The sequence below is a fragment of the Budorcas taxicolor genome, chromosome 5, assembly GCF_023091745.1.
Source record: "Budorcas taxicolor isolate Tak-1 chromosome 5, Takin1.1, whole genome shotgun sequence".
NCBI lineage: Eukaryota > Metazoa > Chordata > Mammalia > Artiodactyla > Bovidae > Budorcas > Budorcas taxicolor.
The window spans coordinates 95,483,785-95,500,138 of record NC_068914.1 but is presented as its reverse complement, the minus strand read 5'-3'; the positions used below and the strand labels follow the sequence as shown (position 1 = coordinate 95,500,138).

The 16,354-nt window shown below is 34.2% G+C and overlaps 1 protein-coding gene across 1 annotated transcript in view; it reads left to right on the top strand.

Moving 5' to 3' along the window:
- Window positions 1-16,354, top strand: part of MON2 (MON2 homolog, regulator of endosome-to-Golgi trafficking) — a 110,799-nt gene that overhangs the window by 77,412 nt on the left and 17,033 nt on the right. Inside the window, exons 28-33 of the mRNA XM_052639698.1 lie at window positions 5,228-5,371; window positions 5,985-6,002; window positions 6,295-6,423; window positions 10,615-10,805; window positions 14,935-14,995; window positions 16,074-16,197. Coding sequence (XP_052495658.1) covers window positions 5,228-5,371; window positions 5,985-6,002; window positions 6,295-6,423; window positions 10,615-10,805; window positions 14,935-14,995; window positions 16,074-16,197 — 667 coding nt within the window. The remainder of the gene's footprint in view (window positions 1-5,227; window positions 5,372-5,984; window positions 6,003-6,294; window positions 6,424-10,614; window positions 10,806-14,934; window positions 14,996-16,073; window positions 16,198-16,354) is intronic.

Below are 16,354 nucleotides of genomic sequence, written 5' to 3'. Positions count from 1 at the left end.
TTTGTTACTCCAAAAAAAAATTAAAACAGATCTAAAAATTATTGAGCAAATTCCAGTTGGCAAGCAAGATCAGATCAAAATCAAAGAATTCTTTAAACTGTCAAGGTAATTATTAGCACAATTAACAACCACCAAAATTTTTGAACAAAACAAGTGTGAACTAAAGAGTCAGCGATCCCAGCAAAGTAGTTACAACATTCTAACAAAATTAGAATGGAAGTGATTCTGATTACAAATGTGTTATCAGTAGCCATTTGGGTACTACAGATCATGCTTTCTAATTAAACAATTGCATTATATCCAACCGGATTGATGAAAACTTTCACAGTAATAATAGTGGTTTCTACTACAACATAGTGTACCTTGATTGTCTCTGGAGGAGGTTTAGCTGAGCAGTAATTCCTTGACCATCTTAGCCCTCGTTACTCTGTGCAAAGAAATTGTATGGAAACTTAAAATGTAAGAAAAGCTGGCATTTTAATAATTTTATTATAGGGAGGATCAGTTTTTCATAATTGAAATTAAAAGAGCTGCTTTTATTTTCAGTGGCAGAAGAAAAGTAGCCTGTCAGTAATAATTTTTTTCTCCCTGACTGTGAGCATAGGTTGTTTATAGACTACTGTGGAGGGAATGGAAAAGTTAGAAAAGGAGAGCATAGACCTTGTGGGATGCCCATAATGTAGAACTCTCACTCAGGTGTTTAATTCAGGTTTTATACATATGTAGAGGATACTAAACAAAGAAGAAACAGCAAATCCCCAAACTTTTTTTCTAGGGAAAAAAGCATATAGTTTTACTTAGAGCAAAACCTCTGCTTTAGCGATAAGAGAACAAATAGAATCATTCATCCCAAGCAGGCATTTGTTCTGAGCTTTGAGCTTTTAATGGCTTTGAAAGGGCATGAAAAGTTAGGAAGTTTTATTGTTGGAAACTTTGGAACTTTTACTTATATCAATTGATGTCATTTTGCATTACTAATTTTCACTCTAGCCATTGTTTATTACTTATGGGATTATTTAAATGATATTTCATAATACTTGAATGTTATTCAGACATATGGGGTTTTTAATATTTTCTAACAGAAGACTTAACATATTTCATTATTAGTAAGAGTGTTTTTATATTTTCTCCCACAAGTGTCAGAAAATTTTTTCACAAGCAAAATATACTTGCTTTGGAAGTTTATTCTTAAACTAATAAGCTATTCTGCAAAACACTTTACTGATTAAAAGCTGTTTTCCTTCTTTAAGGAAAAACCCATTTCTGATTTCATATTTACCCATATATTGTTTAGAGTTTCAGGGTCATATGCGTTTCCTCTTGGTTTTCATATCACTAGTTCCCAACCAAAATGATTTAGTTCTATTTAGGCTAATTTTTTCTTCCAAAATATTTTTACATACCTAGGGGACATGAGAATTTGTTTTCCTAAGTTTTGAGATGAGGAGACTGCATCTAACTTACATATTGCTAACCTTCGTAAAGGCTGATAACTGGTACCATATGTACGTCCATGCTCGAGGCTACTGGAGTGGTACTTCAGGAGACACTGTCACATTGTGTGTGAATGGTGCTTCTACTTAATGGGGGCAAGTTTCTGAATCTCTCTGTACTTTGGCTTCCTCATACATAAAGGGAAATAATAACTGTAACTTTTTTCCTTACAAAGTGGGATAGTATTTTTAAGGCATTTAGTGCCTGGCACAGTTAAATATTCAGTAAACATTAGCTGTTACTATTTTCATTACCATATTGTCTTGCAAAGGCCTTCAGTTCAGTTTAGTCGCTCAGTCGTGTCCGACTTTTTGCGACCCCATGAATCGCAGCATGCCAGGCCTCCCTGTCCATCACCAACTCCCGGAGTTCACTCAGACTCACGTCCATCGAGTCCGTGATGCCATCCAGCCATCTCATCCTGGCTCGTCCCCTTCTCCTCCTGCCCCCAATCCCTCTCAGCATCAGAGTCTTTTCCAATGAGTCAACTCTTCACATGAGGTAGCCAAAGTACTGGAGTTTCAGCTTTAGCATCATTCCTTCCAAAGAAATCCAGGGCTGATATCCTTCAGAATGGACTGGTTGGATCTCCTTGCAGTCCAAGGGACTCTCAAGAGTCTTCTCCAACACCACACTTCAAAAGCATCAATTCTTCGGTGCTCAGCCTTCTTCACAGTCCAACTCTCACATCCATACATGACTACTGGAAAAACCATAGCCTTGAATAGACGGACCTTAATCAGCAAAGTAATATCCCTGCTTTTGAATATGCTGTCTAGGTTGGTCATAACTTTCCTTCCAAGGAGTAAGCGTCTTTTAATTTCATGGCTGCAGTCACCATCTGCAGTGATTTTGGAGCCCAGAAAAATAAAGTCTTACACTGTTTCCACTGTTTCCCCATCTATTTCCCATGAAGTGATGGGACCAGATGCCATGACCTTTGTTTTCTGAATGTTGAGCTTTAAGCCAACTTTTTCGCTCTCCTCTTTCACTTTCATCAAGAGGCTTTTTAGCTCCTCTTCACTTTCTGCCATAAGGGTGGTGTCATCTGCATATCTGAGGTGATTGATATTTCTCCCGGCAATCTTGATTCCAGCTTGTGTTTCTTCCAGCCCAGCGTTTCTCATGATGTACTCTGCGTAGAAGTTAAATGAGCAGGGTGACAATATACAGCCTTGACATACTCCTTTTCCTATTTGGAACCAGTCTGTTGTTCCATGTCCAGTTCTAACTGTTGCTTCCTGACCTGCATACAGATTTCTCAAGAGGCAGGTCAGGTGGCTGGTATTGCCATCTCTCTCAGAATTTTCCACAGTTTATTGCGATCCACACAGTCAAAGGCTTTGGCATAGTCAGTAAAGCAGAAATAGATGTTTTTCTGGAACTCTCTTGCTTTTTCCATGATCCAGCAGATGTTGGCAATTTGATCTCTGGTTCCTCTGCCTTTTCTAAAATCAGCTTGAACATCAGGGAGTTCACGGTTCATGTATTGCTGAAGCCTGGCTTGGAGAATTTTGAGCATTACTTTACTAGCATGTGAGATGAGTGCAATTGTGCGGTAGTTTGAGCATTCTTTGGCATTGCCTTTCTCTGGGATTGTAATGAAAACTGACCTTTTCCAGTCCTGTGAGTACATGGTAAATACAGAATGAATTATTTTAAATGAGTTAATAAGAGAAACTTTAAATCATGTCAGACGTTAGATATCCGGTTTCGTTTCTTGTTTTCACGTACACAGTTTTCAAGGATTAATCGGAAATATTGTCCAGATAGATTGGGGCTTCCCAGGTGGCGCTAGTGGTAAAGAACCTGTCTGCTAATGCAGGAGACTTAAGAGATGAAAGTTCGATTCCTGGGTCTGGAAGATTCCCTGGAGGAGGTCATGGCAACCCGGACAGAGGAGCCTGTCGGCTCCATAGAGTCCATACGGTCCATAGGGTCACGAAGAGTTGGATACAACTATAGTGACTTCACAAGCACGCTTACTGATTCTTAGGTTTTGGACTAAAATCTGCCACGAGATTTACACTATAGGCTTTTCTGATTCAGAATATTGAAGAAACGCCAATACTAATAACTTTTTCTTAGATGAAGTTTGTTAAATTGACTTCATATTAGGTATTTTAAGATCTCAGGATTCAGCTGTAACACTGTTCATAAGTTTCGTTTTGTTTCGTTTTTATAAAGCACCACCAAAAATCAAAACATACAGTCCAGATCATTATTTGGTGCTACTTCCAGAAGAAATTTGGTACTTAGTTTTCTAAGGTTTCCACACAGAATGTTGCTCTCTTCCTCTCTCCTGCCCCTCCTTCTTTCCCTTCCTTCCTGCCTGTGTGCCTTTATTTGTCACTGAAAATAAAAGAATTCATTTAGGATAATTATCTCTTTTCCACAGTAATTTCTACATGTTTAATTCTAAGAGTTAAGACTCAGCAAGAAGTTAATAAAGAAGACTGTGAAATTATAGAAGTAGTTAGTAGAGAGAATTTTTTTTAGACTGTATACTTTTTAAGTTCTCCATTCACTTTTTCTGAGAAAAGTAACCAAATAGAGGAAGATGGTATTACATATCCTCATTCGGCTTTTCACATTATAATTATAGGATGATCTAATGGTATGTATGGGCAACACTTTGCTTATCTACTTTCTATCTCAAGATAACTTTGTTAAAGCTAAATGGCTACCCATTCTCTGAGGGAGAATAAAACTGGTCTGTTATCTGACAGGTTAAAAAAGCCATGATTGTATGAAAAGATACATGTTGTACACATAGTTTTAAAGAAAGTCCTTAAAATTTTGAGATGCTTTGAATTTTGATTTTGTATTTTGAAGGTGCCTCAAGTGTAGAATGGTTATGCTTTTTGTTTTGGAAAGCACAAATATATTTTAGATACTCCATAAATTATATCATTAAATATTTTTCCTACAGAGAAAAATAAACGCTAAGACAGGAAAGTATGAAAGGATGGGAGGAGAAAACACATTTGTTGCTAGAAAAAAAAAAACACCATGAGATTTAAGTACTTTCAACATATTTGATGTAATTAAAATTTTCGGTGTCTGAATATGCATTTTATTCTTTGTTTTATGAAGTTGTAGCATTAAGTTTAATTTTTATTAACTTAAATTTTTTTCTTGTTTTATATCAAGTCTGTGTATTGATACATTAGATACTAAATATACCCTGCCCTGTTAAAAATTAATACATACATTTATTTTAGAAACAGATTTTCATTCATGACTTATTTTCCCAACAGTAATGAACATGCTTACTTGTTAAAGTCTCTGGTCCATGCATGATGCAGGCATAAGCTGTCATTGTCATGAACTAATGTCATCACTTAAGCACTTAAGTAGAAGTCAGTTCATCTTGGTCTGTGAAGCATTCTAAATTGTCTCAAGTGTGTGTTACTGAACAAATGATCAGATTGTGGAACCTCAGAATGGCCCATGACTTCTCTTTAAGTGCTTGCCCTTTGTTTAGTCTGCTAAGTAATAAGCCACACTTTTAATTTAAAAGTATTTTTTAGCTGATTAAAATATTTAGCCTATACTTTATTCAATATTAGTTTAAAATAGTTTAAATGTCCTTCAGAGCTTCAAAAAGTATATAATGCTTAACATAAAATAAGACGGTCTTTAAGAGTCTTTGATTAAACAAAAGCATAAATGGTAAAGAACTTAATGGAGTTCAGATTATACATTCTGTTGTTCGTATCTTGTTTTATAGGCCATCTGTGTAGGACCAGAAAGCATGCAGATAATGTATCCTGCTATATTTGACCAGTTACTGGCATTTGTAGAATTTTCATGTAAACCTCCACAGTATGGACAGCTGGAAACAAAACACATTGCAAATGCAAAATATAATCAGGTAATTTGCTATAAATTATATTTACTCTGTAAAATTTCATGTCTTGTAAATAGAGTCAGTTCCACTTAAGATGGACTTTATCTCCGAACTTTTTCTTTCACAAATAAACTTTCTTATGTCTGTTAACAGTTTAAACTGGAAAGAAACATTATTTGGAAAACCTGTGTCCCTTCTTTTTTTTTTAAACTGTTTATTGCTTTCTTTTCCCAAGTGGTTCTCCAGAAAGCTTGGCCTTTCCAGATACTCTGTAGTACATCTTTCTTCAGAGTTCCTTTCTTGGTGTCCTCATCACACCATAAAATGGCTTCTAAATCCCTATGCCTAGTCCTACTCTTATCTAAAATAGATACCTGAAATAGAAAATGAAGAAATGAAAAGTTGTCTACTACTGGTGTGAAATTTAGTTGGATTTTACATAAAAGATTTTTTAGCCATAGTTGGCAAATTTTAACTTTGTTTTGGCTTAGGGGAAAAATAAATTTCTGAATGCATGCACATGCTGATTTTGTTCACTCAACATAAAAATTATAATTTTACATGGTCCGAAAAGTAGTTTAATGTGTATTAACTTTTCTCATTCTATTTGTCTCGCAACACAATGGAATCACAATAGATCCAACTATTTGCACCGGTGAGTTAAATTTCCTAAAACTGTCCTAACCTATTGGCAACAAATAAAGTACATCTTTCCCAGTTTTTGATAGAATGCTCTATGTACTTTTTCTGATAGTTTTAATTTTTGCCTGGCTGAAAATTATTCTTTCATGAAATTATATCTCTTTGAAAACTTTGCATGTAATAAAATAATCTGACCTAAAACCAAGGCCTGAACTTTAAGACAAAGAAGCTTTCACTTTGAAAACAATATGATTTCATTTAATCTTATTTTTATTTTAACTCCATGTGAAAATATTACTTTCTAGGCGGAATGGGTTGCCTTGAATTATGTACCATTTGCTGAAAGGTCTTTAGACGTAGTTGTGGATTTATATCAAAAAACAGCCTGTCACAAAGCAGTGGTGAATGAGAAAGTACTCCAGAATATTATTAAGGTATCTTTTAAAAAAATTTTTATACTTTCATTTAATTATGATAACATTATTGAAATTTATCTTTAGGTAATTGTATATTGTCATATATTAAAATAAATGGAAAAATATAATCTGTTATTATTTATAGTGATTTTGCTCCAACATTCATGGATATTTAGAAAGCTGTTTCTCTGAAATGAGAAGGTTTTTTTAATAAAAATATTTTAAAATATGTACTCGATTTTATGATTTTTCATCTTTGGCCCTTAAGACAATAAGCATCTTGTTTCTTAGGACAGTACTTCTCATACTTTGAGTTTGATAAGCATTCAAGGAGAAATTCACAATTCAGCCTATCGATTTAACTGATCATGCATACTTTTTTTGAAAGCCAGTTCTTCAGTGCATGGACAAACATTATTAAAATTCATCTGCTGTTGTGTGTGTCCCATTCCTTCAAAGTTTATTTCCTTTTTTCCCCCTCTGTTTTGAAGGACAAACCTAAATCTTGCTCTTGCTCTATTATGTAGATGCTTTTATTTACTGGATAATTATAGTCTGATCTGAACTCTCTTCCCTCAAGGAAGAAGGCCTTTTTCTGTTCCATGGTTCATCCTTTTCTTTGTGTTCATCCGTTTCTTTTCCCACCGTTCTTTGCTGGCAGTTCTTTCAGGCTCTTATACTTTATCCTGGGAAGATGTCCCAGGTGGCACTAGTGGTTAAGAACCCATCTGCCAATGCAGGAGACATAAGAGACGTGGGTTCGATCCCTGGGTCGGGAAGATCCCCTGGAGGAGGGCACAGCAACCCACTCCAGTATTTTTGCCTGGAGCATCCCATGAACAGAAGAGCCTGGCGGGCTATAGTCCATTGGGTCCCACAGAGTCAGATATGACTGAAGTGACTTAGCACGCATGCATGCTGAACACTTCCCTCAAGGAAGAAGACCTTTCTCTGTTCCAGGGCTCATCCTTCTCTTTGTGTTCATCCTTTTCTGTTCCCACCTTTCTTTGTTGTTAATTCTTTCAGCCTCTTACACTTATACTGGGAAGAAGATTAAGCCTTTTATGTCAGATCTTTCTCTCATTTGACTTGCTACTCAAATTGTTCTCTTTCAACTTTTCTTTACTTCTAAGCTCCTTTAAACAACTTGTAGCCTTCACCTAACCATCACTCACTCTAACCTGTTGTACCCAGGCTCACTTCCATATTCTGCTAAAAAAACTACTTACTTGAAGTTACAGAAGTCAGAAGTCTTCAAATTCTACGCCCTTTCTAATTCTTTATTTTCCTTGTTAATACGGTACTGCTCTGGCCTTTTTAAAAAAAATAACTTTATTTATTTATTTTTGGCTCTGCTGGGTCTTTGTTGCTGCGTGGGCTTCTCCCTAATTGGGGTGAGCTGGGGCTACTCTTTGTTGCAGTGTGCAGGCTTCTCATTGTGGTGGCTTCTCTGGTTGTGGAGCGCAGGCACAGCAGTTGTGGCACAAGAGCTTAGTTGCTCAAGTGCCTGTTGGATCTTCCCTGACCAGGGATTGAACCCATGTACCCTGCATTGGCAGGCGGATTCTTTACCACTGAGCCACCAGCAAAGCCCCTGGCCTTCTCAAAATTGTTTCTTCCCTTGATTTTCTGTCATAGTTCTTTCTACCCCTCACCACTCGTCCCCTCAAAGCTGTCTTGTATCTCCTGGTTTGTTGAGAATAAATTTTAAGCACTTCTGTTGTGGGTGCTACGAAATAGTAGAGATTAAAAATGAATAAGATAGTTCATATATTTAATAATTCAATAAAGGATCTATAAAAAGGAAAATAATAATGCAGTATATTAAGTACTAAGTGAAGACCTCCAAGTAGAGGCAGCTTTGTGTTCAGAGAAAGCTGGATTAGCATAGTGCACTGGTGTGTACTTGCTGCTCTGTGATTTTGGAGCAAATGAACCTGAGAGTGTTTCTCATGTGTAAAAGAAGGATAATACGAATGCAAGTTTCATGTCTTAACCATTAAGAGATTCAAGTGAGATATGGCATTTAATAATACTTGCCAAGTAGTCAGTGTTGAATAAAAGTTAAGTTCTCCCTTCCTTCTGTAGACAAGGAAATAACTAAACTGCCTATGGGATGCTGGCAAGGGTTAAATAAAGTAACATTTGAAGAAGGAATACCTAGCAACAAGGGAGAAGGAGATCTAGATCAACTAAGCAACATAAAGATCATGATATATTTTTAAAACATTGTTGAGAAATCCCACTTAGGGAGCTAACAGGGCCTGGGATAGGTCTGAAAAGTGGCTTTGGGTTTAACAAGCCATCATAAGGAATCAGAATTTTTTCTTTAACCACTGAAGAGCTGAACTTGGAGGAGTGACACAAATCAGTTTGTATTTTTAATGGAATTAAATAATCTCTTTTCTGTATTTCTGAACAGTTTGTTGATGCCACTTACTGCATGTATTGTGTTAATTGGACAAGGCTCTTCCTTCCTTGGAAACTGAGCTTTGTGACAGCAAGAACTGAATTTTCTAGTTCCACATACATTTATTGAGTACATAGGATATGTCAGTCTCTATATTCATTAAATATTTTTAAAAAATAAATGTACAAGTCAAATGTATCTGTTGTGCTTAACATTCCCTTGACACTGGTGAACTATTAATCTAGTAGTAAACTGTCTAATCTTAAATTATGACCTGTTAATTCAGAGTGGCCAGTGTATAATTTAGTATTCTTTTGTTGGCATATGACACACATTCAGTCTCTGACTAGCTTTAAGAATAAAAGGGCATGCTTAGTTGGAAAAGTCAGAGATAGAGGGAGGGCTTTGGGATTGGTGTATCCAGTGGTTCAGTACTATCTCCAGAAACTAAATTTTTTTCTTCCTTGTTCTGATTTCCAAGGGTTGACTGCATATCCTGTGTTTTTCCTCATAGTTGTAGGCTAATAAAGGGATTATATGTCAGTAGCAAGTGTGTGTGTGTGTCTGTGTGTGTATCAGATTGTTCTTCAGTTACTATAGTTAACCTTAAATGAACCAGCTTTAGTCCCATGCCTAGTCTTGAACCAGTGATTATGGCCAGAGAAATGGAATAGATTAGTTGGCTTAATAAACTAATCATCTCCTTACCCTAATTTCCAACTGGATGTGGGGAGGGGAAAAAGATTCTAGGTAGGCTAAATTATCTTTTGTTATCATGCTATTGTGTAATGGTTCACGTGTTCATTCTGTAAGGATTCAATAATAATTTGTCTAGAAGATGAAATCAGGTTTTAGGTTCACTCCATGACATTGAATTATGAAAATGTATCTCTTTTACTTTTTATCTTTCTCAGACTAGAATTTTTATATAAAAATAGAGTCTGGGCACTCTCATGAATATAATCAGATGGTATATTGGAGCTGTTTATTGATGGTACTCTGGGCTAACGCACTGTGATGGTTGGGTCAGTCTAGTCTTCTAGTTGTTGGATAGAACTATGATCAGAGAACTTCATTCTGAGCCACCAAATCATTCTTTAATGATTAACAGCAAGTTGACCAATTAGAAATTAAGTTTCAATATTTTAGTCACTATACAGATGCTATGCTGTGTCCTCAAGGATTAAAGATAAAATCAACCAAATTCTTACCAATTTTTCTCAAATATTTGCAAAAGAAAGAAAGTACATTAAAATGTTAGTGTAGAATATAAAATTCAAAAAATTTTAGAGATAACATATAGTAATAATATTCTCTAGGCCATGTTTACCTAACCATTAATAGAAAATTATAAGCAATATTGATCTCTCTCGGATAGAAGAAAACCCATTCGTCAAATTAGTTTTTGCCAGGAGAACTACGGCAGAATGCTCTAAGTTTATAACTGCTTTAGAGAAGGTGCAAGATTGTAAGTTTTCCTACTCTTAATCTTAACTTTTCAGAAAACATCCTTATATTTTATGATGAGAAACTAAGGTCCAAAAACGGTTATTACTTCTTCAGGGTCATTGTTTGTAAAATGGACGTAGGACTTAAAAGTATATCTTTCTAGATAGTATGATTTGAGAACCATGTCTGAGAATTGGCCTTTCTAGAAAGTAACATCCTATTTAAAATGAAAATACTTATCTTATTTTTTATAAGAACAAAGAGAAGCTGTAATTAAAAAAAAAAAAAAAAGTAAAGGCTGAGTTTTTGTTTTAATTAGTATTTATCTTAAACTGTCTTTATTTTCCCAGACTCTTAGAGTTCCCCTCAGCTTGAAGTATTCCTGCCCTTCTGAAAGCACTTGGAAACTAGCAGTATCTTCTCTCCTCAAAGTTCTTTCTATTGGGCTACCTGTTGCCCGACAACATGCTTCTTCGGGAAAATTTGACAGTATGTGGCCAGAACTAGCCAACACCTTTGAAGACTTTCTCTTTACTAAAAGGTCAGCTCATTCATTTTTACAATTAAGACAGTCTTTCAAGAAGTGTACATTATACCTATAATTGCCTAAGAACAGTATTTCTCATTATTCATTAATTAACTGATTGACTATTAAGATTGCTAGATTGTATACAAAGAATGAGTTAGGCATTTATCCACTGGGTACATTATCTGTAAGCAGAGGATAATTTTGCTCTTTACCATGCTGCTGGTTGTAAGATAGGAGTCTTTTCTATAAGACATCATAATTAAGGAGCCGTGGTTTTAACCTGATGAATCTAAGAAGATCTGTTAAAAAAATCTAGTGTCCATTTAGCATCACAAGAGAAGAACCATATCAGAAAATCAGATTTTTCCAGAATAAATAAGGTCATTGGTAATAATGAACAGCTCTTTAAGATGTTTAAGTTGTGCAAAGAAGAATGAAATTTTCATTGTGTAATCTGCAACAGAGGGTGTATCTTAAGGATGCTATTTTGGCCCCTCACTGAATGAGAATAGGATAATTGAAATGTGGGCTAAATTTTTTGAATGAGGAATCTGCTTCAGTCTATCTAAAGCTATACTAATACAGCAGTCACTAGCTACAACTAAATTTTTAATTAATTAAGTCATATTAAAAATTGAGTTCTTCAGTCTCATTAACCAGTCTCATTAGCCATGTCTCATGTGTGGCTAGTGGTTGCTATAGAGGGCACTGCAGATGATTGAACATTTCCATCATAGGAAGTTCTGTTGGGCAGCCCTGATCTAAAATGTACAATTTACTAGAGATGGGCTTATCACTAATAGCTGTGATAGGTAGGTAGTCTTCAGTACTCCTACGATCTAATTTTTCTTTGTGCTATAGTGGTGAAATTCTATGATAACAAAAGTTTTTCTGTTTTGTTTTTTTATTCATGAATCATTTTTTTTAGCTATAGAATGATGAATATGCCATGTACTGCTGTGTAACCATTTTAAATTGCTAGTTTGAAATCATTTAAATTATGAATTTCATATACATGAAGAAAAATTTACATTGGCACATTGATAATGATCAGATGAGTCTACAGCAGAGTGATTTAATGAAATTTTGTCTGTCTTTCTAATGTTTAGTTATTTAGTAAAGAAAAATTGTAGAGTGCAGAAGGTTAACTTAATTTTTTTCTCTATAAGAGCTTATCTGATGTTTCAGAGTTAGAAGCAATGATATGTGATCCTAATTTCTGTTTCCGTAACTAGTCAGATTTTGTTTCACTTTCTTACATATTTCTTACCTCTAGAAATCTTACTGATACCAGTGCAAGCATACCATACCTTCTCTGTGCTGTTTCCCAACTGTTTATGGTCTGCAAGCTGCTTTCACAAGGCAGTACGGTAACAGAGAAAACAAAACCAAAATCAACTAGAAGAAAGGACAGGCTTTGGACATCATTGAGGGTTATAGTAAATGAATGAATTATTTAAATGAGTGTCCGACTCTTTGCAACCCCGTGGACTGTAGCCTACCAGGCTCCTCCATCCATGGAATTCTCCAGGCAAGAATACTGGAGTGGATTCCTATTTCCTTCTCCAGGGGATCTTCCCGACCCAGGGATCGAACCTAAGTCTCCCACATTGCAGGCAGACGCTTTAACCTCTGAGCCACCAGGGAGGCCTAAATGAGTGAAAGAAAAATCCAATTAAAAATGAGAAACTAAAAGGTTGTAGCCTGGTAGACACTTGAGGTCTATTAGGAATTCATTCAACCATGCTTTGAATACCAAAACACGGTGGTAGTTCTTTAGAACAGTGATCCTCAACCTTTTTGGTATCAGAGACCAATTTCATGGAAAACAGCTGCTTATCTTCTGCTGTGTGCCTGGGTTTCTAATGGGGTTGGGGACCCCTGATCTAGAAGACACATGGGCTAGTGGGAATTCATACAATTACGGTCTGTTGACCTTCAGTTAAAAACACTTAAGTACTACCCAGAAGAACTGAAACGTATTCACACAGAAACATGTACACTAATTTTTTATAGCAATATTATCATAACCAAATAAATGAAAACAATCCAAATGTTCTGATGAATGGATAAATTAAATGTGATTTGTACATGCATACAGTGGAATAGTTAGCCGTGAAATACTGATGCATATTACAATATAGATGAATCTTGAAATCGTTACGCTAAGTGAAAGAATGCAAACACAAATGAGGTCACGTACAGTTTAACTTGTGTTTCAGAGTTGAGAGGAGTGTAGAGTAAGGCATGACTACTCATGGATGCAGAGTTTCTTTGGAGGTGATGAAAATATTCTAGAATTAGAAATGACCATTGTGAATATACCAGAAAGCATTATATGGTACCATTTAAAAGGATACATTTTACCTTATGAATTATATTTCAAAAAATAAATTTAATGTACCATACGGACAGAACTGAAGAAAAATACAAAGAATATTTTATCAGTTTGAAGCCTCTTTTCTGTCAAATAAGGATTCGTGAAAAAAATTTTTTTTAAGATTTCCATTATACTTCTCAAACTTAGCGACTATAACAATCTTATATGGCTCATTTGTACGTACAATATTGACTATCTCCCTTTATAATTTATAGGTAAATTCTGTTAATCATCTGTGGTTTTAAAAGCTCAACCAGTGTTTTTTGATACGCTCACAATATCTAGTAAGGATTGTTATTGTTCAGTTGCTAAGTTGTGTCTGACCCTTTGTGACCCCATGGACTGCTTAGCATGCCTGGTTCCTCTCTGTTGCCACAGTTTCCACAAATTTGCTCAAATTCACGTACATTGAGTTGGTGATGCTGTCTAACCATCTCATCCTCTGCTTCCCCCTTCTCCATTTGTCTTTTGTCTTTCCCAAATCTAGTAAGAATACTAACTATAAATTAAAACAAATAACCACTATAGTGAATTCTGAGATCAGAATATTCAGCCTGTTCACAGTTGAATAAATTTCTGATTTTATTGATCATTAGAATTAGGAGTAAACTTTTCAGCTTTGTACACTATTTTCTTCCCTCATATATTTTTGAAAAGTAGTTTAGTGTTTCTGGTGTGTGATCCCAATAATGTTAATACTGTATGTTCTTGATAAGCTTTTTTAAATTGGTAGTTAGCCAATTGGTATTTTCTCTGTGTGTGTCTATTTTAATACATGTAATGAGATAAACCAGATAATAACAAAGAGCAATAGCTCTAGATATAAAACTCTAAATCTAAACATGGTAATACTGTTTTTACATTTATAACTTTTATAAAAGAGCAGAACTTAGGCTCAAATATAAGTCTAGGTTCAAATTGTGTTTGTCCTTTATTTGCGATGTGTCTTGGTCATGTGACTAGCCATTCAAAGCTTCAGTTTCCTCTTCTATCAATTATATGGTAATACCTGTGGTTACTGTGAATATAGGTGATACTGTGAATAAAGCTCTTAATACAGTGGTTGGCTTTCTAATTTTTGCTGTCATTATTATTGTAATAATCATTATCATCCTATTCTCAGCTGTTTCTAAAAGTGCTTAATATTTCATTGTTTCATAAGTTTAATAGAACTTTACTGCTCATTCTTACTGAGAGCCACAGAGTCTAGAATTGACTTTGGTTCTCTCAGAACTGTTGATTTATTCTGATTTTTGGTGGAACGGTTTTCTGCTTTAGAAAGTCTGAATCAGTCCTCTTTTCAGATGTTTGCTGTCTTTTATTGTAAATATTTTTAGTATATCATATTTATTACAAATTAGTGATTAATGGGCTGTCACTGAGTGAATAATTAAGCATCTTGACCATGGCTCTCTTAAATCACTGGCAATATAAGTGAATTCAGTTTTTGTCACAATGGTAATTTTTGCTGTGACTCCAGATGATAGTATTTTTACTTTTCCTTGTTTTTCACTCATAATACTAAAAGAAGTTTAGTTCTACAGATTTTGTTTAGTTCAAGATTGAGCCAAGTATTTTTGTAGCTAAAATTTCATGTTTGTAATTAGAATGCTAATTACTTTAAGAAAGAACAGTTCTTTTAAATAAATGATAATGTTCTAACTTGGATGAGGAAATTTTTTTGATGTTCAAATTCTGTTTGTATTTTCAGGAAGTATTTTACCTTAAAAATCAAGTCTTTTATTTGTTTATATTTTTTAGCATACCTCCAGATAACCTCTCTATTCAAGAATTTCAAAGAAATGAAAGTATTGATGTTGAGGTGAGGAATCTATTTAAAACATTTTCTTATGAGTATACAAACGAAATAATAAAAATGTTGAAACTGTGAAATTGCTTAAAACATAAATAAAGTGATATATTGAATGTGAACCTAAAAACATTAAAACTCTCAAAAAGGTTAAAGTTTAATTTTTAAAGCACTGGTATTTGAAAAACTGCTTTTTTATATTTGTTAGCTTTGTGCATGTTGTCTAGATACTTAATTGTGTCTATTTAATAATTTTAAAGAGCAGTTGATTTAGTAAAATAAATCTATCAGTGAGCATGTATTTGAGAGCTTACTTTATAGTTTGACAAATCAGGTGTTTGTATTTAATTGATAAGTTGCTCAGATTTTTCTATTTTTAGCCAGCTGAGAAACAAATAATGAATGTTTTTTAAAGAATATATTCTACTGATTATAAATGGAATTTAAACAAGTAATTTTCAGTTATGGATTTTTTGTTGTGGGGGGTTATTTTTTGCCTGTAAGTGGGATAGGGGAACTTTTTAAATAAAACAAATCAAATAAATTACATAAAAAGCATTGGCATCATATACAGATGTAAAATATTGCCTTTTGTCCCATTGCTATACTAACTCTTATAAACTCTTCTTCAGACTTTTATTTTTCTTTAAAAGGCAAAATAATACATTATATGTTAGAAATAAGCTATTTAACAAAAATGAATATAACTTCTTAATAGCTCATTTTTATGGTACTAAAAGGTGATTTAAATTTTATTCTTAGTCCCTTTTTAGATATGTATTCTAACATGGATGTATTTCATATGCTGATTTTTTTTTCTCTAGAGCACACTTTGCATTTATCCTGTTGAATATAAAAATTTATTGAATTTGTATAGTAAACAGTTTGTAGTATTGACTATTTGTAATAAAGTTTATTCACTAAGACACATGAGGAAAGCAGACTAATTATCCTCTATATTAACATTAAAATGCTTTTATACATCTATTAAGAAAGATTCTGATACTCTTTTAAAATAAAATTTTAATTTTATTCTATAAGTTACTATCATAAAAAATAATGCCTTTGAATTTGCCTCTTTTTGTTTTAGGTAGTTCAGCTTATCAGCACTGAGATACTACCTTATGCCAATTTTATTCCTAAGGAATTTGTTGGTCAGATAATGACTATGCTTAATAAAGGATCAATACATTCTCAGTCCTCTTCATTTACAGGTATGTTATTTCAATGATTTTTTTAAAATGTTAATAAATATTGAAATACTTTTGAAGAAGCTGACTTGTAGAAGTGTTTACTCCTACCATTGTGGTAAATGTAAATGGGTGAATGGATAAGAAAGAATTAAGCTTTATGAGGGAAAAATATGATAAA